Source organism: Cibotium barometz, chromosome 16 (genome assembly GCF_041138505.1).
Source record: "Cibotium barometz isolate CiBa-2024 chromosome 16, ASM4113850v1, whole genome shotgun sequence".
NCBI lineage: Eukaryota > Viridiplantae > Streptophyta > Polypodiopsida > Cyatheales > Cibotiaceae > Cibotium > Cibotium barometz.
The window spans coordinates 13,072,142-13,098,512 of NC_141061.1; the positions used below are offsets into that span (position 1 = coordinate 13,072,142).

Genomic DNA, 26,371 nt, shown 5'->3' on the forward strand with positions numbered 1-26,371 from the left:
TGCAATGCTTTCACATGCGTGGCGTCCTTAGAGGAGAGCTTCATAAATCAACAATTGGGGGACCCATTGATATTCTCTTCCTCCAGGAGCACCATCTTTTAGAGGGGCATACCCACCAATGCCGGAAGATTCTACCAGGCAGGAGTCACACTTTCTGGTCTCCCTCTTTTGGCCCCTCCAAGACGTAGGGGGGAGTTTGTATTTCTGTCAGCGAGCAACTATTGCCAACAATAGTTGGCATAGGCACCATTGACACTGGTCGGGCTCAGTGGGTGACCATCAAGATTGGAGAGGACTGTGTGGGCTTTTTAAATGTTTATGCACCAAACGCCGTTGCAGGCAGAGCCGCCTTTTGGAGTATAGTTCGCCAATCCCTTCCATAGGGCGACTTTTGGTGTATGGATGGAGACTTTAACATGATAAAGTCAACAAAGGATAAAGTTGGAGGAGGCATAGCTATAGTTTCTGGCTCAAAGTACTCTGCCTAGGAGAAGCTGATCCTAGCTCTTAGGGGACACGACCCTTGGCATTTACCAGAGTTTGGACGCAGCCCCAAGAGTCTATGCTTCTCGAGGTTTGATAGGAGGAGCACCGGCCCCAATCTCTCCAGACTTGATAGATTCTATGTGGATGAGTGGGCTTGCGGTCCTAGGGGCATGATCGGCATTTTGGCAGGCACTACTTTCTCCGATCACACTCCAGTTATTTGTGTCTGGATCCTTGGAGGCAAGACAGACACTTGAGCACTCGGCTCCCGCTTCAATTATATTGGTTGATGGTTATGTTTAGCTCGTTTTCAACACTCTACCCGTTGGCATTGTACTTATGTAGTGAACATGGGCAAGATGGAGGACACTCTCACATAATCTATGATACTTTTACCTATGCCATTAGGTAGCTTTTACCTCACCCACATTAGTGTTCTTAGTGTAGGTACTATTATAATAGAGTACTGATAGAAGGTATGATCCCCATCCCTCATGCCTTTTAGCTTGATGTCATCTAAGTTTGGAGCTATATTTGGTGCTTGTGTAGTGCATCAAAGCACTCTCTAGTGTGACTTAAAACGACACTCCAAGAAAATTAATCTTTGCCGAGGAAGTACAAAATCACCCCAAAATTGATGGAGCATCTTTGGCCTACACAAGGAATTGTCTTCTTTTCCTAATACCTCAATCTCTAGGAATGCATGGCGAGAACTAGTACGCGTTTTCCCTCACAAGGGAGTCTAAACATGGCTGTCCCGTAAGGTTTGCAACTGTTGGGTTTTACGCTGTGTATGCACCCAGAGGAGTGCTAGTGATCATCAGTAGATTACTGGGGCACTTTTTACTTCAGTTAGTGGAGGTTTTTTCCCCCAGTTTAGCTCAGTTTCACTTATATGCAGTTTATAAGTGTTTTGGTCCACCCGGCACATTTTATGGCCGGACATGTGAACACTTATCTTTAGGGTCACTATTATGTGGCTATTGTACTTCACTTTTATCATCAAGCATATACTGAAGCTGTGTTCTCTCTCTCTCTTGGTTTCCACGCCTGCTTGAAGCTTCTGTAAACCCTAACCCTGACACTTCATTGCCTTCATTTGGTATCAGAGCATTGAAGGCTTGCCTTGCCCTGCCCGTACACTGCCAAGTTTTTGTTGTTGCTGCCCGTACAGCACCCGTACATCACTGCCCGTACACCTGAGCGCCGCCTGCAGTATTCGTACAGCTGCTCGCCTGCAGCAGCTTCCGTACCAGTTCGTCGCTGTCAGCACCCGTACCTATTCCGTACAGTCAGCGCCGCCCTCCGCTTCTGTTCCTGTCAGCGCACGTGTATCAGCTTCGAAAGACTGCGCCTGTCAGTGCCGCTGTACCTGCTACGTACGTCTGTACCTGATACGTACGTCCGTGCCTGTAAGCACCAACTGTCACCTGCGCAGAGAGCCGTGCAGCATTCAATGCTGCGTACCTTTTGCTGTACCAGTCGACTGTACTTTCTGTACATTCGACTAAAGTTTCTACACTGTACCTGCTTCGACTGTACTTGCTGTGCCCAATACGACTTCCAGACCTGCAGAGTACCTGTTTGCATTGTTCAATACAGTGCTTCGTGAGAGTACATCCACTGTACTTCAACTGTACCTGCAGTCTGCTCCGTACAGTAAACTGTACCTGCACAGTACAACAATCATTCGCATTGAAGTCAACTTGTACCTGCTAACATCACACTGTGGTAAGCATTGCAAGTTTTGAATATTGGGCATTTTTATTTTCTCTGTGAAAATCTACAGGCAAATACAAGCAGACTTTCTAGCAAAGAACTATACAGGTTTTTTGCACAGTTTGGGTGCAGTAAATTTGGGCATTTTTGGGGCATTTTGGCATTGTGTACGCCATTTGCTGCTCTACTCAGTCATTGGTGCATTGAGCTGCACATTCAGAGGATTGAGAGTGCAGGCATTTTTGGGTGAACTGTATTCAGTGGAGTACAGTTATTTTCAAGGTTTCTGCTATTGGGTTTTTTGATAAACAGGTACAACATTGTGCGTAAGCATAATGGCAAATCAACAGCAAAGTGATGTATTCACATATTTGTCTAAGGAAGACAAATTGGATGGCACGAACTACTCCTTGTGGAGTTTTATGTTGAAAAAGAAATTGTTTCTTTCTTGGCTCTTCATGCATTTCTTGGCTAAGCAAGAAACAGACCACAGTGGCCACTTCGTCTTGTGAGGCAGAGTACAGAGCAGCCTACACTACTACTGTTGAGTGTGTTTGGCTGCGTCGTCTCATGACTGATATGGATATTTCAGTGGAGGAGCCTACACCTATCTATACTGATAGTCAGAGTGCCATTGCTGTGGCCAGGAATCCTGTGTTTCATGCTCGCACGAAACACATTGAGATTCACTATCATTTTGTTCGAGAGACACTCCAGGCAGGAGATATCAGTCTGATCTACTGTCCTACAGATCAGAATGTGGCAGACATCTTCACCAAGGCATTACCACGTCCGAAATTTGAAGCATTCCGCAGTGCTTTGAATTTGTTTCCTTTTGGTGGATGATGTACAGTGATCACATATCACTCCAGGGGGGTTTGTTGGGTTTTACGCTGTGTATGCACCCAGAGGAGTGCTAGTGATCATCAGTAGATTACTGGGGCACTTTTTACTTCAGTTAGTGGAGGTTTTTTCCCCAGTTTAGCTCAGTTTCACTTATATGCAGTTTATAAGTGTTTTGGTCCACCCGGCACATTTTATGGCCGGACATGTGAACACTTATCTTTAGGGTCACTATTATGTGGCTATTGTACTTCACTTTTATCATCAAGCATATACTGAAGTCGTGTTCTCTCTCTCTGTTGGTTTCCACGCCTGCTTGAAGCTTCTGTAAACCCTAACCCTAACACTTCATTGCCTTCAGCAACACCCAAGTACAGCTTTAGCTTCGTGCATGGCTGTCCTTTTTCTACCACTACATCATCAACATCTGCCTGACCAATGGGCTCAACATTAGCCATGTCTAGCTGCTGATTTTCAGCATATATGGGCTGATTTCCAGCCATACATAGGATGAGTGTCCAAATGCCCAACAGCAGGCAAGTATGTACCATACAAAGGAAGAAGAGTATCAAAGAGATCCTGTGAGCCTACATGTGGCTGTTTTTTGCACTCAAGCAAGGGCTGAAAAGAATTCTCCACAAATGCCACCTCTCTAGCCATAATCCTCTATGAGGGATGGTAGAGATGGTACCCTTTGCTCTTTGAAGGGTAGCCCACAACAATGCATTTCACTACCTTATTATCAAGCTTTGTGCGATGCAGCTCACACACAAGAGCATAAGCCAAGCATCCAAATACATGCATATGAGCCGCAGATGGCTTCCTATCATGCAAAGCTACATAAGGAGTGATGTTATGCAAAGCCTTGGTCAGACATCTATTAAGAACATAGGGTGAACACATGATAGCTATAGGCTGCACACATGATAGCTTCCATCCAAAACTTGTGAGGCAAGCTTTGGCCTTTGACCATGCATCGTATCATCTCTATGAGAGAATTATTTTTTCTCTCAAATACACCATTTTGCTGAGGAGTATAGAGCATGGTACATTGATGCTAAATGCCCCTTTCTAACAAATATGTATTGAACTCTTTGGGCATGTACTCTCCCCCTATCCGTACGTAATGTATGAATCGTACATCCAAAGACATTTTCAACCATGAGCTGAAAGTGCTTAAAGCGCATAAATACCTCTGACTTCTGCTTGATAGCATAGACCCAACTGAATCTGGAAAGGTCATCAATGAACGCTTCCAGATCATCAATGAACATAACGAAGTAGAGATGACCTCCAATGGATGGTGTCCTTATCGGACCACATACATCACTATGTATGAGCTGCAATTTTTGAGCAACCCTCATTGAACCATCCTTGGGAAATGGTGCCCAATGCATTTTGCCTAGAATGCAACCCTCACATACATGTTCGACAATTGCATCAAGTGTCAACAATGTAGAGACCATTTCATGCCTTTGCAGGCATATCAGACTAGCAAAGTTCAAATGGCAAAACCGAGCATGCCAAAGCTCTGCATCTGTTACACTGGATGTACAACACTCCATGTGCATCATATGCAACTCTCTCATATGCATCAAGTCTGTAGAGACCATGACATAAAGTATCAAATGCAATAATACAATCCCCATCACTACAATCATGTACAGTGCATCTATCATGTGCATCTGTCATCCATAAAACGAACCACTATGCCAGACCCAACAATGGCCGTTAACAAACAGGAGGTTCTTCTTGATACCTGGTACATACAATACATGAGAGAGAGTGATCGTCCCACCATTTGAGAGCATGTGTGCATGTGCCTGTATCACAGAAGCAACTACAGCTTATCCAGTAGATGCTCCGAGAGCAGTCTGTTGTGCAGCAACCCACCACTAGACAAGCATCATCACCTGTGGCAATACCCAAAAGCCCTTTGGCTGATAGAAAAGTTATCTAAATAGAGGCTTGACGACCAAAAAGGGCCCCAATGATCGGTGTCAAGATGTCGTATGTCGATGCCGATTGCACAAAAAGAGAGCATGAGGAATGCCGGATTCAACCTAGGCTCGATTCAGCTCTATTTTCAAAAAAGCTAAAATTTTGCAGAAGGGTTTGGATGGCCTGAACAAGCTCCGATTATGAAGTTCTTTGGCTTGGGAGACACGGAAAATGACAAGGAATACACCCGTGTAAAAACAATCAAAAAATTTTGACTTTTGAAAATGGACTGTGCAACGGTGGCGCCATCGGCGGCGGAACTAGTGGCTCAGCCGGCTGATGGGCGCTCCTAGGGCAGATGAGGCGGAGTGGCACAAATCGACAAATTGATTTGGGGCTTCTCTAATTAAGTCTGTTCCTATAGGCATACTGTTGGAGCTGTGGGTGGAGGAGACAGCGCTGCTCCTGATGGGCGGCAACTGCCCTAATTAGGGCAAGCTCCAAGATAGGGCTTACGCTTCCTTAGTAGGGGCCTAGAAAGGTCTTGTGAGCCTTTTAGAGGGGCTTTCCAAAGAGAAAGAGAATCTGCAAGTGAATCAAGCTCCTCGATTTTTGCCCGCAAATTGCTGAAGAAAACCTTGAATACCAATGGTTGTAGCTTCAACTTTGATACCAAATGTTGGGTAGAGAGGGGAGCAACAGCGACACACACACAGAGAAGCAAGTACATAGTCATAGCTTGTCAGAGAAAAAGGCATGTAACTCAATAATGTTACTTGTACAAAATGAAAGTATCATAACATGATAAGGTAACATACACTAAGTGGCTTAGGGTGTGTTCCTGTGCATGGGGGAAAGCCCCCCTCCTAAGGAGAGTAAAAAGTGTCCCAACTATCCTACACACCTGTCCACACACTACTTCTTTTGACACTTTTTCTAGATTCGCACCAACTCACTACATTCTATCAACGTTTCTCCTTTATGATTGCATTTACGATTGCATTCTTCAAAATAAATTTACCTTTTAACTTATTAATGTTGTGGTTTTTTTACCTTTTATTATTTTTATGTTTTTTATAGTCTTTGCATTTCCCATATATGTTTTGTACACTTAAGCTTTGAATGCTAAGTACATTAAATACAACTGAGGTCAATGTGAGCATTTGGATCTAGAGTGGATATCCTTGTTGAGCTCAATGAGAGAGAGAGAGAGAGAGAGAGAGAAATATTGCTCACTCAACCATGATGATATCTTGGAGGCTACCATAGTTTTGGCTAGTTTAGTTGGAGGGGACTTGGCCTTCTAGCTAACAAGTTGATGCTACATCAAAATGTTGGTATGATTTGGGGCATGGTTTGCTTGGCTCTTTCCTTAGTGATTCAGAGATGATGGGTTTGGGGACAACTTTAGTCACACTGCTTTGGCCAGCTTGAGGTTTGGACTTGGTAATAAGCAAGTTGGATCAACTTTTAAAACTTAGGCTTGGCTTGGATTGGCAAGATCAATGACTTTCACTCTCTATATAACTTTCCTTTAGGGGTGCGTAATGGATCTTTTGCTTGGGAACAAGATCTATGGATTACCGTCATAGTATCCTTGTGCTTTTAGAAGCCCTTTTGGGATTTAATAAGCTTCCTATTTATGGCAAGGCCTTGGCAGTAAGGGTTCTTGAAGAGCATTCATAGTATTACCCTTGTGCTTTGAGAAGGCCTTTTGGGATTTAACAAGCTTCCTATTTAGAACAAGGCCTTGGCTATCTAAGGTTCTTAAGGAGCCTTCTAGTATGGTTGAGGTTCTATAATTGACGTGAGGTTTCTCCTCTCTTATCCTAATTCAGCTAAGATATCAATTTTTGAAGTGTATTCTCTAGTGAGAGAATGTGAAATTTTAATAGGATGAGCATTTTAATGAAAAACTAGAAGCGTGATTAATTAGAAAACAAAATTTAAGATTCATAGCCAAGCTGCCATGTACATAAATTAATTGGGGTTATCCCATGTGTACCCCCTCTCAAGGGATGATTATTGGAGTTAGTAGAAGATCGGAGTGATGTTTAGAAAAACTCGTGGGTTATTGAAGAGGTGGGAAGCTCATTATCTTGCACACAACGTACAACAAGTCTCCTCCAAGTCAATTTTCCAAGATATAAATAAGACCTTTGCTTAAATTTTGCATATCTTCTATTCTTTTGCAATTTATTTGTCTATTCCATGGTGATTCTTATTTAAATCAAATGATGAAAATGAAGTCCTATTCTCTACATATTTCTCAAAACCAAAGACTTTTAACGTCTAATTTTGACACTTTATCCTTAGCATAAATTAGATATTACACATAACCTTTGTAGAAACCCCAAATTGAGGATAGTAAGAACTCCATATTAACCTTACGTCATATCTTGGATGTCCTCGATTCAAAGAGGCTAAGTCCTTAAGTTGAGAAGGATTTGACATCCTATTGATAAGCAAGGGAAATGAATCCAAGAAGAAATCAAGGTTGGGATATTTTAAGGGATCTTCAAGAAAGGATAAGACCTCAAGAATGACCAAAGACTCTTAGAGACTTTCAAATGTAAATTGAACCCAAAAAAAAAAAATAGTAAATGGATGACCTCAGAAAAACCTTCTTTGTACGCAAAGGACTTTACTTGAAGTTGTATGGAATGACTTATGGAATCAAGACTTGGAAGTGAACCCAAGAAAGGAAAAATCTTGAGAGGACCTCGCCTGGATGTGTGGTTGGAGAAATTTGACTCTAAAAATATCCCAACTGGTAGACATTCTGTCATAGGCACTTTGCCAACTCTTGGTATCTACTCAATTCCAGATGTAATGATGCGAACAGAATTTCCATCGGAGTCGGGCCAAAAATAGCAACTCTCCTAAATTTTAGGAGTGTGGTCCTTTGCATTCTAGGATAATCCCCCATTCCCAAAGCTTGAACTTTCCAAATATTTAGACATCCTGGAGTCCACAAGACCCCTTTCATACTGGGAAATGTCCAAGCTAGTGACAAATCCCAAGTGCATATATATTTGCATCATTATTGCTGGTTGACCTGTTTTATTGATGTTAGCCAGCTCCAAGGAACAACCCATGACCTGCACCAGTGGCAGACTGCCACGAGGCACAGGTGAATGTTGGAAAACCTGCCCACCTGTCCTGTGCACCTAAACTGGAGCCTTGCTACTGTCCAGGTGAATGTATGGGTGGGATGTGTCACAAATACCCTGAATTTCAAGCCAACCCATCTTTTTGCATCGACATAGCATCGATAAGAAGCACATAGAGTGATCCTCTCTTCTAGTGTCAGTGTCTAATGCTGCACAACCAATTTTCTTGCAATCAGTCATTGCACATGGTGTGGCTGCAAGGCCCTCCATCTGGGTAATATACAACTATATAGAGCCCGTGTGCGATATAGCATTTTCTCCATCAAAAACAACCAATTTAGTATCATTGATACTGGTGGGGTTTGACAACACATGTGGAGATTGTGAATGGTCCATTTATTTGTTAGCCCATTACGTTCCAATGAAGTTTTCGGTCGGAAATGTCCACTTGAACTATTTAATTTACACCCTTTCAAAGAGTCCTTCAAAACTAAAAATGTTATATATCATCCAATCACATTCGTGTTCAAGACTCACAACCCAAGGATGAGGTGTTTTGTTATTTTATCAGTATACCTCTTTCAAATCTTACTGCAAAAAATGGCCAAGGCACCGGGGTTTCAGCTGTTCCCATAATCATAATGACGACTTCCGGCTATCTCAGCCGTTTCCCCCCTTCTGCCTGTTTCCCCAACAATACCTGCCATTTCCCTCGCAAAACCCCCATTGTAGACTGATATTAATTTCTCTTCGTTCTTTACGCTACATTAACTTCCTTTTCCCTACTCTCTTGACTTAATGTCCTGTTTTCTTACATCTCCATGTGTTTCTACTCCCCTCTTCTGTCCCTCCTCCCCCTTATTCTCATCTTCCTTGCTGACGGTGTTTCCCCGTTTCAGTCCCCCTAAAAACTATCATTTTTGTTTTCATTTCATCTGTGTCCCCATCTCCCATAATGATGCTCTCAGTTAAAAAATACCTTAGCAGAGCAAAGAATTGCCTCAGTGCAATCAAGTCCTACAATCTACAAAAAACATGTAGATTAAAGCTTTGTTAGTACCATATGCCAAAATACTGTAAAATATTCAGATCATTTTACAAATATGTTATGGAGCATGCCGTTGACCTGTTCAATTTCATTCCGTACTCGTTCCGGATCAGCTCCTGGAAGGTCAATCTTGTTGAGCACCTGCAACCACATACACAAGAGTGGAAAATCTGGTGCTTGTAAGAAACCAATAAAAACCAGTACCCTTCATTTTTTTGGTATGCAATGACTGGTCACAGGTGACAGAATAAGCTTCCCTTTCTATGGAACTCTTTCAGTAAGCCCATCCATAAGACAACATACAATAGAACACCGATACAATTCGCTCAACAAATTGAAACCTCACTGCATACCGGTATTATCTCCAAATTATTTTCCAAAGCAAGATAAACATTGGCAAGGGTTTGTGCTTCCACACCCTGCATTGAAACAAAGACCCTTTTAAAATTATATTTTGTGTAATGCCTGGGATGCCTTTCATATATGTATGTATGTATGTATGTATACACATACATACATACATACATATATATATATACCTAGATGAATCCAAGAACCAGGATATATATATATATTATATACCCTGTGTGTGTGTATATACATATACATACATACATATATATATATATATATATATATATATATATATATATATATATGTGTGTGTGTGTGTGTGTGTGTGTGTGTGTGTGTGCACGCACTTTTTTTTTTTGTAAAGCTTCATGTCATTAATTACAGGTGGGAAACCTCAAAACGAGGAAAACCCACCAAAAAGACCACACTTTTTATTTACAAGTGGGAAACCTCTAAGCGAGGAAAACCCAGAAAAAGAAGAGTAACTATAGGCTTCACTACCTAGAAGCAATCAAAGTAAATCCTATAAGCATCAAGAGTGATGTCCCCAGCATCATAAGCAAAATGAAGCGCGTGACCAAGCGAGAACTTGAAGTAATGGAAGGGAACAATGTCATTGGCTTGGAACATGAGGTTGTTCCGAACATGCCATATGGTCCAAAAGACCCAGAATCGGACCCAGCTGAAAAATACAGCAAACTGAGGTGTGTGTGCACGCACACATACATACATACATACATACATGTATGCATACTTATACATACATGTGTGTGTGTGTGTGTGTGTGTGTGTGTACGCATATATGTGTGTGTATGTGTACGCATATATGTGTGTGTATGCATACATACATACATATATGTGTGTGTACGTATATATGTATGTGTGTATCCGAGTCACAGATTTGGGAAACATTTTTGGCTCTTTGGCAAATTATTGCAGTCTTTGTCCCAATACTCACTATTTCTTTTCTGGGTGAGGTATTGGGCTCTTTGGACAATTTGGAGTGAGCACAACATGGCATACTTAGGTAGGCTGAATCAACAGTCATATGAATTCTTCAGAGCCTCATTGCGGCAATCCTTATATGATGCCTGCCATGAGGGTGATATGGATGCTTCTTGCATAGAGCTCTTCTGTTTATGTTTCTGACATTTGGGTTCCTCTCCTTTATGGAGATCTCCCATCTTTGTAAATTTGTGAACATATAAATATACTGCACTAGACATTACCAAAAAAAAAAGTGTGTGTCTATATAGATATATATATATATTTATGTATATGTATGTATGTATATATATACATACATACATACATACATATATATATATATATATATATATATATATATATATATATATATATATATGTATGTATGTATGTATGTATGTATGTATGTATGTATGTATACGTACGTACGTACGTACGTACGTATATATATATATATATATATATATATATATATATATGCGTGTGTGTGTGTGTGTGTGTGTGTGTGTACATACATATATGTATGTATATATGTGTGTGTGTGTGTGTGTGTGTGTGTGTATTATATATATATGTATGTATGTATGTATGTATGTATGCATACATGTGTGTGTGTGTGTGTGTGTTTGTGTGTGAGTGTGTGGAAAGAAAGAACGAAAGTTCTATTAAACGTCTTCAAAAGACCATAGAGGTCTATGAGACAAAAAGTTAGAGTTGAGAGAGAGAGAGAGAGAGAGCACAGAGGTTTCTTTGATCGTACCTGGGAAGCATCTACTACTAAAAGAGCACCCTCACATGCAGCAAGAGAGCGGGAGACCTGTTTTTAAAGATTGTCCAGATCTGCTATGAGCAATTGTATGTAAAAATAAGGAGAAAAAAAAAACACAAATGATTATGCCATATCATGATTTGAAGACATGATTGTAAGATATGGATAGATGAGGCAGCCAAAGCGTAGTAACTTGATGAGAGGTAATCTTAAGTTAATTCAGAGGAATTAATGACAAGCAGAGGTAAACTCTTCACATCTTCTTAATAACAATCAGCAACACCATCTTCTAAACCAGCCTGATTTTGAGCTTTCAAGCAACCAGAGGTTCTGTACACATTTCTTAACAAACCAATGTAGTGCTTAGCCAATGAAAGGGGGTGCAATCAGGCAGATGTAAAATTTTAAAGAAAAACAGTGAATCCAAGAAGGTTCGATCATTATAATTTACAACCAACATAGTACTAGTAAAGTCGGTGATCTGCATGTCATTCAAAAATCTTGATTTGTTTGAAAATGTCCTGCATGGGTCCTTCAGAGATCAAAAGTCAAAGTGGGGTTGATGTCACATGTCATTTGTGCCACATCGTCACATGGTTGAAGGATAGTATTTTTAGCCCACTTAAGATTTATATTGATGCAAGCTTGTCCTCCTCAAGTCTCAGAAGATTTAAGTCCTTGTTTCACTCCCACCAAATATAACATGGTCGTGTAATAGGCATCAAGGCCTTCTTTATATCTTTATGTTTGAATGAGTTTAAGCAATCCACTTTGAACTTTGAACAAGGAGATGGGTTCACAACTACCCACTTAAAGGGCCCTCTCCCGCAAACAGAGTATTTTCTTTTATTACTTTGGAGAACTTCTTTACAATGCAGCCTTTACCAAGAACTTCCAGACAACGGTTGACCGTGGAATGCCAAACACAAGGATGAGGTGGATGAAACATCGACTGAACCATCAAGCGGTCAAAAGACAACTTAGAAGCCTCTTCGGGAGCGAATATGCAGAGCCAAATCTGCCGAGGGAATGCTGAAGATAACTTCTCGCTACCTTGGATTGTAGCACACTGAGGTGCTCTGCTCCAGAGATGTATGCACAAGTCAAAAGACTCAAGCACACATGATCACTGCTATGCACACCCAGATCTGTTGAGGGAATGCAGGACTGATGACTGAATGCTGAAGATAACTTCTGGCTGCCTTGGACTGTGCACACTGAAGTGTTTGCTGTAGAGATGTATGCACGAGTCAGAAGACTAAAGCACACATGATCACTATTGTGTTTCATTGCTGAATGATGTAAGAATGAGATGGAACTGAAGGGCTTATGTATGCTTCCCTACTGCAAGTCGGCTAGTTGATATGTTGTTGGCCTATTTATATATGCTCACAACATGCTGAAATAAGGCATTTATGCAAGTGCCTTTCACATGTGTGGCTTCTACTGCTGGCTGACTAGATGTTGATGGCCGACTGGGGCTGCTGGTCGACTAGAAGCTGCTCTGCCATGCTAGCCCTTTGTGGCTCTTGGTGGCCCTTGGTGGCTCTTATGGGACCCCACCTAAGGCTGGCCCTACGACAAAGCGTAAAGCCCTTTTCTCCTACATGCTTGCTACATGCATCTACTCTACGATGACCTAAATGCTCTCTCTGTTCTCCAAGTGGGTTAAGTGACACATACCGACACCTAAGGCTTCAGATGTGACCTACGTAGCTCGTGCCTGACATGTCCCTAGACTAGGGCTCAGAATGGGGTCATAGCATATGACAAATAATTCTTAAAAAGGTTCTAATTGTGTACAAATGTAGCACTGATGATGAACTAGTTACTAGTGTCACAGGGTGCTTGTGACAAACAAAACAAGGGACAACAAGCTGACAGCTTGCCTGAAGATGCCATGAGCAAGATGGAGTATGCCAAAAATTAGTGTAAATGCTTCAGCGTCAGAATGCAAGCAATCTGATAACTATATACACAACACCAAGATTATTGGCATACACCTGGTTGGGTGTCATATGCATCACATCTGTGAGTGCCACATGGTCATGGATCTCAGCATCAGCCGCCTCTTAGGCAAGATGAAGGGCAGAACATGGTCCAATTTTAAAAGGTGTCCAAGACATGGCTCAATGGTTGGGACACAAGTTGGGCACAATATGAACATGTAATATGGTATTTTTGATGATGTTTTATGACTCGAAAATGGATGGCTGACCTAAAAACGACTTGCTATCAAATCACTATACAACGGAGGTCAAAGGTCATTGTAAGGCATCTCTCAAAGGCATTCAACACCAGAGACACAATTCTGAGGTGCATCCTTCATGCACAGCACTCGACATCTGGATCATAGGTGAGAGCACTTCTCATCTGCATTTTCACATGAAGAGCAGCCAGTCACCTTTTGCAAATGCATCATCAGTCATGCATGATTATGCAAGAGTAGATCTTAGTTGAGATCTGTGGACATCATTGAATATATTCGTTGCAATATATATAGTAATTTAGGTCTATGGTCTTCTCTACTATGTTTTGCCATGTTCAATCTTGATTAGCATTAATCTGTGTTTATGCTTAGTGGTAAACATCATTTAATTCTTCCTCTGTTAGCACACATGTTACATTGGTATCAGATCCTAGGGATATATCTTAGGGCAGTTTGTGCATGCTGAATTAAGGTTTCAAAAATTACGGTTTGTGTTTTAGTGTTTGCATGCCATAAGGTTTTCCTGTTTTATATTGTTTTCAACCTTGTTTCACCTTACATGCAAATTAGGTTTTGCACGTTGAAAATTAGGGTTTTCATTACCTTTCGCCATGCAATCTAAGGCTAAACCCTCATCAGCATGTAAAAGCAGTCCCTCATTGAATGCATAAGGCACTTAAGACTTAAATGAAGAGACACAGCCTACTTTCTTCATCCTTCATCCTTTTCTCCGTACTTCCTTTCTCTTCCTCCTCTTTTTTGAATTCTCTAATTTTTTCTCCGATTTCTAAATCAAGTTTCATACCATCAAAAAAGCTGCCATGGCACAAGCAATGATGCACCTTACACGATAGCCAATGACAAAGGAGGCATATGTCCCAAGCTTGAATGAAGTGACCCTCCATCTCCTATAAAAAGAGACTTAGTCTTCAATTTAGTTTGCTCTCTTGGACATCAAAATCGAGCCATATTCCTTCAAAATCTAGCTTTGACTTTACAAGGTTTCTCCATACTATTCACTTGTAACAGATTTTCCCCCACATGAAGATCTCGCAAATGACACTGATAAGAAGGTATGGGATACCACAATAAATGGTATCAAGATGGTAGTAAAGGGATACAAAGAAGCCTTTGATTTGCAAATTCTAAATATGATTAAGACAAATGTCATCCGTGGTATGGTAGGGAGTGGCTTTATGGATTGGGTCATTCCTTACAAAGAAGCTACTTAATCATTCCAAAACACTTGAACATGAAGCTCAAGCATTTCATTCAACAATTTCTTTTCCCAATACACCTTTTTCATCAAATTTACACAAATAAGCATTGAACTACAGGTATACACAACCCCCTTGACTGAGCTTCTCTTTCTCTATTACATTAGCATCGTCTAAAACCTGATAAAGTTTTTTGTGTTTATATGCAGCTTTGCTTTTTCTAACTTTACAAAACAAGTTAAATCTTGTACATCTCTCTTCAAAGAAAGAATACGATAGCCCACAAATTTAATATCCAAAGTGCAAGAAAAGGGGTCAATGGAGACCATTAGATCAATGCAACTGATCCATTTTGCTAGATGAGAGTTCTACTCCTTGTATTTGATATATTGAGTTTTCTAAGAGATGCATCTTCTATGACGAAGCTGATAAGTCTTTTAGCACTAAAATAAGCGGCATGCATATGATGCATGCATGTGGTAATTTCTACACATACAAAGCTATCCCTATCAGATACATCTTCAGCAACAAAGCTTGCTAGCATAAAAAAGAATAGAGGGGTGTGTGTGTGTGTGTGTGTGTGTGTGTGTGTGTGAGAGAGAGAGAGAGAGAGAGTGAGCCAATTGTTCTCGATCGCACTCGATGTCTCAAAAGTGTTATAGAAGTAAGAGTCAAGGCAAACAGAAAAGTTACCTCATAAGAAAAGTCAACATGGCCTGGAGTATCGATTAGATTCAAACAATAAGGTATTCCCTTTCTAGTTACAAATCGCATGCGTGCCGCCTGAAAAACATCAAATAGTTGAAAAATGAGAGATTTCAAACAACATGTATGTTGGAGGGCAAAACACCAACAGTAATAAAGCGTAAAGATATACAACAAATGTAATTCTTCCAATTGGTGTGGAATGTTTGGTTTAACACAATGCTAATCAATACACTAAAATACAATAAGATTTAATGCACAACAAGCACAATACAAAATATCATCTGTTGAATTGACAAGAGACACATAATGAGCCGGAACGGCCGGCCCCTCCCCCAAATAAGGTATATTGATCTTGGGAGAATCAAATACATAGCATCACGGGCATTTCTGACCAGATTTCCATACCAATGCGTATGAAAACAATATGGTTGTCGATGAAGATCTCCAAGGAGTTGCCTTCTCACACTACCCTCTCATGTGCCCAGGTTCCCTTCCATCTACTCTCTATTGTTCTGCCCTAACATGGTAGAAACAATCTTCAAGAGACCGTGTAGGACAAGAGAACACTACACAAGGTATGTGGAAATGGAGTCATGCTGTCCTTTCCTCTTGCTACTTGCTACCATAATTGGTCATCTGAGCTTACCAACTGCAAGTAGAGTCCACGACAGCAAAAGTCTTAGCGATGAAAGTGCCTGCTGGAAGGCTGAAATCCTTAATTTGTCATGATTCTTCGCGACGAAAGTCTTCATGCAAGTGCAGGGAACCTTGGGAAAGTTTTCCCTATGGTTCTACTTAAGAAAGGATGGCTACAATTAGGGTTTTCAGTCAAAAGACCAGAAATTACAACAAACAAATGGACTGTTTTGCTGTTGAGCCATTGAGACTATGTAGGAGGAAGAATATGCTCCATAAACAATCTTAGATGCTTGAGAAACACTCTAGCAAGCTTGGACATGGAGTTGGGAGAGAAGAAGAGCAGAAAATACAACCATCTTCTTTTCTCGCTGCAACATCTCCTCAAGCTCATCCACTTATGATAGATCCTCAATGACCGGTTCACTGGGCTCCAACTCCACATACTTGCGAATAAGACTCACATGAAAAGCATTGTGTATATGCCAATGACTAGGCAATTGAAACCGGCCTTCAGAAATCTCACGGGCGGTGAAACAAACACTCGCACATAAAACACTTCATCACCCATGGAAACCTGGAAAAGGAAACAAACAGGGGGAGCTAGAGTGCTCTTGCAAATAGTACAAGGACACCGATTGGCCCCAAAACGCAGTGGCGCCCCTTGCGGCATTTCTTTACTTGAACAAAATTTGAGTACAAAGTACAACTTGTCGAATCCTCTATCAATAGGATCCCTTATAGCTTTTCACCCAGGACTTCCAAATAAGAACACTCGCTATTACAACAAAGTATTCCATAGAGAAGGCACACTTGTATGACACCTCCCTGCTTGAAAAGGTCTTCTCCATCTCAACCATACCCTTTCCCAAACAGCAGTAGGGCTGTACCAAACCATATGACCTTCCTATAGTCACAGCTTGCATGTGACCTCGAGAAAACTAGAACCTGCTCACATGAATCCAAAGACATCCACCTAAAACCAAAGACCTGTATCTAATAAACCATAGACCTATATCCATAAACCATAGGCCTATTTCCTCTCGAAAAACCAATGTCCTCTTTCCATGACAGATATACCATCCAAACACGGTTGCCAAAACCTAGAGAGAGAAAGATATAGGACGTGTCAAGAAATCCCTGAATACACATAAGTCCAAGATGAAGAGCAACACACATCTCTTCCAAGAACATCATCCTCTGTATCTTAACTTAATCCTCTGTATCCCAATCTCGTAAAACAAGGTCTGCAATCCACGATGTAAGAGAGAACAATATCCACGCTCCAGGGCCTGTAATCCACTGAGAAAGAAAGAAAGAAAGAAAGAAAGATATATTAGCGTCTACGAGAGGCCAAAGTCGGCCTATGAGACAAAAAATAATACAACTGGGTTCTTCCGGGCATCAGAAGAAAAGAAACAAAAGAAAAAGTGTGCATGTGTCTGGATACAACTGTGAATCATCATGAATCGGTGGAGCCCATATACAAACAATATAAGGGGGGGTGGGGATGTGGATGGAGTGCTAAGGCAAGATGCATCTCTATATGCTGAAGGGGTAGTACAAGCATGCTATGCAGATTTATGTCTAACTCCATCCAGTGCCATAAGAGGGATATAAGATATCATACATCGCCGATGTTGAGAGAGAAAGAAAGAAAGAAAGAAAGATTTTATTAACGTCTTCCAAAAGACCGAACTCGGCCTATGAGACAAATCAGTGTACCTATGTGGGGTATCCTCTGTCATCCCAACAAAATCAAAAAGTACTGAACTAAAAAGCTGAATCTGGGTGTGCAATAAGTACAACGAGTGGGGGAGGGAATGGAGCTCTACTACTAGGAGAATGCAAAGCTATATGCATGGAGTATACATTCATGATATGCAACCTAGCTAGCTCCATCCTGTACCATACTGGGGGTATAAAATGGTATACATCAATGAAGGGGGTGTCCACAGCTCCCTGAAGAACATGCCTAGGTCTGCGAGCCAGTCGCTCCGCACCCTCTCTGTGAAACTGAGCTCTGATCTTTGTCATCTCTCTCTATGGTATAGGCGTGGTGTCCGAAAGCCAGGTGTCCTCTGTATCCTGCGGGCTCTGAGTGTCTCTGCTCTTTGGAGAGTAATTCCCTGCTGTGTAAGGGCTGGGAGTGGGGTGGATCTTTGAAAAAATGTAGTATTCTGTGTCTGTCGTCCCCCCTCTGGAGCTGTCTGAGCTTGTAATGATGTCTCCCTGTGACGCTGTATGTCTAGAATGAATCTCCCCAGTATGCGCTGGTCTGCTGCCTCAAAGATCTGGCGTAGGGAATGTGGCTCTCTGAATAAAATGGGATATCTCTCTCTGATGGCTGTATATGCTCTCCATCTGCATACATAATGCTCCTCACTCTCCACCTCCTCTCTGCACAATGATCAATCTGCATACCCTCTCCTCTCGGGGGATCCGTGCTACTCTGCCAGTCTCGATCTCCAATCGATGTGATGAGACTCAAGCTGACCAATAGCTGCTCGGGAGCCGTGTGGTAAAAAGTCCTCCATGTATCTAGGCCTCTCTATAAATCCATCATCAGTGATACTCATGAAGTGATCTCTGTAGTACAGCATCTTCGGTGGAAGAGGCTGTGTAGGCGATATCCATGTCTCTCGTGTATAGAGCTGCCATAGGTCCTGTCTCAATTCTCTGTTCCTCTCACTATGAGAGAGACGGATATGTGGTGCATCCCTGTCATACTGGAATGGTGGTAGATGATCCATGTCTAGGCCATGCTGTGAGAACCAATGTGTGACCTGTGCATACCATGATCTTCTGTCTCCTGTCTCAGCCAGCTGTCTAGATGCCTCAAAAGCTCTGTATGACAATCTGTTCTGTGGCATCTCTCTGAATCTGTCTAGTAGGCATATAGTCTTGAATATGGCCTCTACCATCATAGGAGGTGCAGCAAACTCTGCTCGGATAATGTCATGAGACTGACGATTTGCTGCGTATCATGCGTGCCATCATGAGGGCCTGTGGTCTCTCTATCTATGTCCACCAATGGGTAGTAAGGCCTGGCGCCCATACCGCTGCTCCATACATCAGTGCCGGTGTGACTAATGTGTCAAATAGCCACCCCTTCGTCCGGGGCTTGAAAATGCGCCTGGTGGCATTGTCTCTCTAGCATAGCCAATGCTGCATATCCCCGTGTCAATCTAGCTTTGGCTGCTGAACCCATGGTGAAGCGCGTGGCTGCTGCAGAGAAGGTAACCCCTAGGTACACGTATGATGTCACCACCTCCACCTGGCGTCCTGCGAGCGTGAATGTCAGCTGACTCCTGCCCTCTCTCGATGTATCAAAGACCATAACCTTGGTTTTCCCAAGGTTCACATTAAGACCCCTCTGTGTGCAGAAATCATCGAGTGCATGTAGATGCTGTTGTAGACCTCCTAGAGACTCAAACACTAATACAATATCATCAGCATAAAGCATAATATGTACTGAGGTACCTGCTAGATCAACTCTATCTCCGCCTCCCCATGTAATGAAGTCAGCCACCTCATCAATGTATAACCCAAATAGCGTGGGGGAAAGTGGGCATCCTTGCTTCACACCAATGGTGCTAGCAATAGTCTCGGACATACCTCCTGGGCATCTGACTCGCCCAAAAACCTGCTCATATAATGCATAGATGCCCCATGTCATATCTGCTAGTATGCCAAGAGACTGCAGGCGCTGAAAGAGCCTCTCTCGTGGTACTGTGTCAAATGCCTTGCGGAAATCCACAAAGCAGTAATAGAGCTTTCTCTTCCTCACTCTGGCCTGATCAATCATACATCTCAAAGTGAATACATGGTCAGTGGTAGAGAAAGCTCTCCTGAAGCCTGCCTGCCCTGATGAGCGTAAACCTGCTCGCTCAGCATATAAGCTAAGCTCTTGCTCCAACACTGCACCATAGAGTTTGGCCAACACGTGGCCAACCATAAACGTCCTGTAGTTGCTCGGATCGAGCATATCCCCTGTTTTGTGGATCGGCACAATGGTGTACATCGTCCACTCCGCAGGCAAACCCTCTGCTAGTGCCCTGTTACACAGGTGTGCAAGAAAAGGAGCCAAAGAATCTACTGCATATATGAGATGCTCACCCTGTAGGCCTATATGGTCGGCGGCCCGTCCATGCTGTAGGCGGCGGATAGCTTCCTTTACCATCGAGTGGGTAAAGAAGCTAGCTGTGGTAGGTCGAGGCTCCTGTGGCTGAGTTATAGGTGGCTGCTGTGGGGCGTGGTATAGGCCCTCTCCAGATGTCTGTGGGTCTGCAATGGGTGTCGGTGTCCAGGGCTCTCTGAAGTGCCGCCATGAGATAGGGTTATCTCTACTCATGAAGAAATAGAAGATCTCTAGCTCCTGTATCTCTGCGAAGGCCCACCTTTTGCGGCGAGTAAGTCTCCTCATCTCTCTCCTCGACTCCTGCTCTATGATGGCTCCCAAGGCTCTCTGTATGCGGAGCCGTGAGTATAGGGCTCTGCACTCGTCATCATACCATCTGTTCTGGGGCATAGTCCCAGATCTCGCAAGCTCTCCTGAGTGGACATGATGTGGGAAGCTCTGTAATGCAACCGTGTGTAGGAGTGACGCTAGCTGGGCTGTAATGGTATCCATAGGTGCCAGGGGATTCATGAGTAGGAGCCCATCCTCTACTCTGCCAGTGTATATGTCTGCCATGTCGTGTGTCAAGTAGATGGTAGTGTGTGGCGTCGGTATGTGGGGGGCTGGTGATACTGGTGATCCGGCTAGTGAAAATGCCAAGTATGTATGGTCTGCCCCAATAGGACGAGGTGGGATGGAGAATGAGGTAACAAATTGTGATGCCTCCAAAGACCCCATAATGTAGTCTACAACCATGCCTCCGGTCCGTGTATGACCCCCATGTGGGAAGCATGCCAACCCTCTTGATCCCGGCCACTATAGCATCCCGTTGGAAATAACGAGACGATGCCTGGCTCCCAACTCTAGTAAGTGGTCCCCATAATGTCCTCTGTCTGGTCCAGTGTCCTCTGATGCTCGACTAGCCCCTATCTCCTCTGGATCCAAAGGGTGGAGGATCCCCATGTCATCATAGTCATACACCTCACACTGTTTGCTCTGTGTGTGGGCATTGAAGTCACCCGTAAGAAATACTTCCCCTAGTGTAGAATAATGCATAATCTCCTCTAACAAACAAGTGTATGGCGAGGCTCCTGTCTCTTCCTCCTGTGGCATGTCCTCTGTAATGACATAGGAGGATCCTGATGGAGGAAAGTAACATAGGGCTATGTATATAACCAAGTCTAGTTATTAATTTTATTGCCAAAGAGATTTTCCAACTTGTTCCATACCTCCCTTGCGGTTTTGTCGAAGTCGATGTGATGTATTAAATTATCTGCAAGACCCAAGTCAATATGGACAACTGCTTTGTCATTGCGTCCACCCATGCTTTGACATCTGGAGAAGTGGCAACTACCTCGGGCTTCTCATATGTTCCTTTGACTATGTTCCACGGGCCATCTCTCATGAGGATAAGTCTCGCTTTGGTTTGCCATGTTGCGAAATTTTCCATAGAGAATTTTTGGAAGGTGATGCTTGGCCTAGGCAAATCCATGATGAGTCAACCAATGAAAGATCTTGTGTATGAAAGCTTCAATGTGATGAAGATAGCTCTGATTTTGCCAATTTTGGCTAATTTAGAGAAAAAAAAACCCAAATCAATGTGCTTGCAAGAGCTCCAATTTGATGAATTTGGCCTTCAAATTAAAAACCCCCAATTTTTACAGAATATTGGAGACTTTAATTAAGCAATTTTGTACCTGATTTTGAAAATCCCCAATTTCAAAAATTAGGGTTTCTAGTAGTGATAATGGCACAGATACTCGGCAACGAATGGAGCTTAGTGGCAGCATGGAGCTACAGAGAAGATGAGGCAATGCTTAGGAGATAGGTGTCAATGGCAAGACGGTCACAGCCAGAATTGAGTAAAGGAGCGGTAAGCATAGCAGAACCGCCGAAAGCACTACAGGTCGGCCATGCAAAACTGCCGGAGAGCAATCAGGGCGACGGTGGACGGTGACGAAAGCGATGCAACTCCAGGCTGGAGACAAGAAGTCGCCAAAGCGTAGCAGCCAGTCGGAAGCGGTGATGGCGGTAGGTGCAGACGAGAAGTCGCGGAACGGTGACCAAAAGGAGATTGCGAGATGGGAAGCGAAGCCAAAAATTCGAAGCAAGAAGTGGCGAGGAAGGAGATTGCTGCGGGGAGGGCAAAATAGGGGTTGGCCCGGCAAGGCCAAATGGTGCCCAGTACCGCCTGCTAGAGTGGGCAACTTAGCCGAGGTCTTTGCCTCCCCGGTCCGCCCAGCCGACTAAGCGGCGTTGCTCAACTCAACCCAGCCGGTACCCTATCATGGGGTCCACCAGGCGGGTGGGGCCACCGACAGCGTATAGGTGGCACAGGTGGAGACAACAAAATGAGATAAGCACAGTGCGCGAGGTCCAAGTCCAGACAGCGGCTCTGATACCAAATGTTGGTACAATGTTGCTACCCTAAGGAGAGTGAAGCTCCATATTGGAGTATGAAAGAGAGGAAAAGAAGAAAAGGACAATGCTCAAATGTTTACACCACTCAATGATAGCTTGATTGATTATGATTTGAAGTACAGCAAGTGCATGCTTTTATAGGTTGCAAACCTTATCTTTTGACTCACACAAATCATACTCACATATGGGGACATGACACATGGCACACACTTATCTTATCCAGATAAGAGGGTGTTGTCATGTGCACAGTGTGTATCTACCGTGTGCTACACGCACGCAAGACTAGTTTCGAGGCTTGGGGAAGCTTGGAGCTAGGCAGGCTGATTGACGAGCTAAGTTAGGGATATACTAACGGGCAGGCACCCAAGTATGGACGGGCGGGCGCCCAAGTGTGGACGCCCGATGACCGGCCAAGAGCCTATAAAAGGGTGGCCAAGGTTAGTTATTGGAATATAGAGAGTCTCGCGAGTTTGTGAGAGCTCTATGGTCTTGGAGCCTGGATCTATTGCAGACGTGCACCTGCTTTATGCAGCCGAGGCCGGCAGCAATCTCGAGGCCCGCGAGGGCAGCTTCGTGGCTGTATGGGACGTCGCAAGGAGGAGATTGGTCGGTACGTCATCCTAGTTAGCTCAGCTCGTGGCTCGGTGGGGACAGCCAAGATTGTGGGCTTGCCCACGGCTGTCATGGTTGGGAGGTGAGTCAAGCCTGCACCCCCTTGTTTGTTTGTTTGTTCGTTTGTTTGCAAGATTCGAGTCTCGTACCAAGAACGATCACGAGGAGATCCGTGGGGATTTGACAGTGGTATCAGAGCATACCTCGTGAACGAGCAAGTCGGTAGGTAGAGAAGATGAGGTCGAAGAAAGGTATGTGTTAGAAAAGCTTGCTGTTTTTTCTGTGCATACTGCTGTTTTCAGATTCACTATGTGTTTTTTCATCATCAAAGAAACCCATGTTGATGGGAGGTGGTAGTCTAAGTAGGGTTGATTGCTTTGCAAGAAGTAGGGAAGTCGCTTGTGCAGTCGTCCGCATGAGCAAGTCGAGTGAGAAGCATTAAAAAAAAAGCACGATGCTTTTTTGGTTGAACGTGTGTGTGTCGTTTGTACTGCTGGCCGGGTATTGATGTACAGGTTGCAGGCGATGGGCTACCGGCGGCTACAGTCGGGCAGGCGCCTAGGGCTATATAGCTAGGCGGCCAGGCCTGCGTAGCCAGGCGGCCAGGCCTGCGTAGCCAGGCGGCCAGGCCTGCGTAGCCAGGCGGCCAGGCCTACGCAGCCTAGCGCAGGCGGCCAGGCCAGGCCAGGCCAGGCCACGTGGCCTTGTGGTCAGGCCTACGCCAGGCTGGCGGCGCCGGCAGCACCGGCCGTTCAGGTGGCGAAAGCTGCACGAGTGACGCACACAGGCGCCGGCAAGAAACCATGCACCGGCAGCAGTCGATGACGGCAACGCAGGTTGACGTCAACAGACAGCAGCACGCCGGCGGGGTTAATCCAGGAGGAAAGGAAAAAAAAAACAAGGAAAGCACACGCCTTTTTTGGGGCTTTCGTTTCTTTTTGTTTAACTTTTTTTTTTGTTTAAAGTTTAACCCCCCCCCCCTCCAAGGTTCAAAAGTGTTTATTTTTTTTTTAAGAGTTTAGAATATATATATCCATATACATATATATATACATATATATATATATATATATGTATTTTTTAAAAAAACACAAAAGCTAAAGCTAAAGCTAGCTTTTGGGGCTATCTTTATAAACCCCTTAAGTGGGCTTCTTGCCACACATCTCTCAAGTTTTCAAGCTCTCAAGCTCTCAAGTTCACTCGCACTTTTGTTGTGCGAAGATCAAATTTTCTCTCCACTTACCCTCTTCACGATGTCGACCCAAGAATCAAAGTTGGAGCCCCTTGTGGAACGCGAAGGCTTGCCGGCTACGAAAGGTACCGATGCCGATCTTTTTGACGATTTTGTGTCAAAATCAGATTTCCAAGAGTTCAAAGTAGCTCTCGAAGCTTCTTCGTCGGAACGTCAGGCACAAATCGCAGCCCAGATGCAAGCTTTGCAGAACTCCATCGCTCTTTTGACCACTACCCTTACAATCGGGTATGGATACCTTGGCTTCTGCTTTAGGCCCCAACATTACTCCGGAACCGTTCGGGGGCGAGCAAAAGCAACGCACCAAGAAGATCGTGGACACGTGGCTACATAAGTGGCAAGTTCACTTTCGGTTTCATCCATATGATGATGGAAAGAAGATCCAGTTAGCAACAGGTTTCCTATCCGACAAAGCTTTGCTTTGGTGGAAGGAACTCAACCCTAAGCCAACGACTTGGGCACAATTCGAAGACGTCTTCAAGAAAGAATTCCTCAAGAAAGAGGATGATTATGATGTTGTTGCCCGGTTTTCAGCTTTGACCATGACCTCGCAGCACCTCACTTATGAGGTCTACCTCCAGAAGTTTATGGACTTGCAGATGAAACATACAAAGATGGATCCCACTACTCTTTTGGGGTTTTTCGTAGCTGGTTTACCAGACTCGTACCAATTACAGGTTAAAAATAACAAATGTAAAACATTGAACGAGGCCATTCATTCAGCTCGTATCTATGATGATACAATGGTCTCTTCCAAGTCGAAACCTGTTTCCGAGCAGGGGAACAAGCATAAACGAAAGTTCTCCGCACCTATGGCTAACACGACTGAAGGAAAGTCTTTGGACCAACCTTCGAAGAATTCAAGTTCAACACCAGCGAAGAAGAAACGACTCCTTAGGACTTTAAAGCTCAAGAAGGAAGAACGTTGTTTTATCTGCGAAGAAAAAGGACACGTGCGTAACGAGTGCCCAAAGCAAAAGGGTGCAAAGACAAACGCACGACCCAAGCCAAAGGCAGCTAACCAGTTGTCTTTGACAGGTATGCAATTACTGTATTTTCTCGCCCTAGTACTTGTTCTGATTGTCTGTTCAATTCTAAAGTACTTGCATGATCTTCTCCGAGTTTATGGAGAAGTGAATGGCCATAAGATTCACATTCTTCTAGACCCTGGCAGCACACACAATTTTGTTAACTACTAACTTGTGCAAAAATTGAGTCTTGATACGACACCCAGCGATCATACCTATGATTTACGCCTACTTGCGGGAAGGCAAGTATGGGATCGAAAGGTGGAGATACTTCCAATCCAGATTCAGGACTACAAAGATACTCTGGAATGCTATGTAATGCACCTAGAGAATGTAGACTTGTTATTAGGGATTGAGTGGTTTAAGACTCTTCAAGTCCAGATAGATTGGTCTAGTCATATTTTTTCTTTTCAGCATAGGGACACCCAATATAGTATTTTAGGTGATTGTATTCATCCCTCTTAGGAACCTCTTGTAAATACAATTGATTTTGGAAATATAATGGATTCTTCTTTGTATACCGCTTTCCATTGCGTCTTGATTCCACTTTCTTCATTTCTCATACCTTCCATGGATGTAAAAGAATTAAGTGTGTTTGAAAGCAAAGAATCACAGAAGATACTTGATTCGTTTCAAGACGTATTTCCTAAGGAGCTGCCATCGGGTTTACCACCTGAACGGGCAGTAGATCATTGTATTGACTTGATCCCTGGTGCTCATCCTGTCAGTATTCCACCTTACAGGATGAGCCAAGCTGAGGAAGATGAGTTGGCTAAACAACTCGAAGATTATTTGAGGATGGGCCAGATCCGTCCAAGTAAATCACCTTGGGGTGCACCTATGTTGCTTAGGAGAAAGAAGGACAACACCTGGAGAATGTGTATAGATTACAAGAGATTGAACAAGCT

The 26,371-nt window shown here is 43.3% G+C and overlaps 1 protein-coding gene across 2 annotated transcripts in view; it reads right to left on the minus strand.

Annotated features, from left to right (window-relative positions):
* LOC147630383 (translation factor GUF1 homolog, chloroplastic-like) overlaps window positions 1–26,371 on the minus strand; it is a 91,917-nt gene that overhangs the window by 53,453 nt on the left and 12,093 nt on the right. For both annotated transcript variants that reach the window (XR_015267632.1, XM_086810246.1), the window contains exons 3-7: window positions 15,380–15,469; window positions 11,252–11,308; window positions 9,504–9,569; window positions 9,229–9,291; window positions 9,082–9,126 (exon numbers count right to left, since the gene is read on the minus strand). Coding sequence is in view for 1 of the 2 variants with exons in the window: in XM_086810246.1 (XP_086666372.1) it covers window positions 9,082–9,126; window positions 9,229–9,291; window positions 9,504–9,569; window positions 11,252–11,308; window positions 15,380–15,469 (321 nt within the window). In the remaining variant the exon portion in view is untranslated. The remainder of the gene's footprint in view (window positions 1–9,081; window positions 9,127–9,228; window positions 9,292–9,503; window positions 9,570–11,251; window positions 11,309–15,379; window positions 15,470–26,371) is intronic.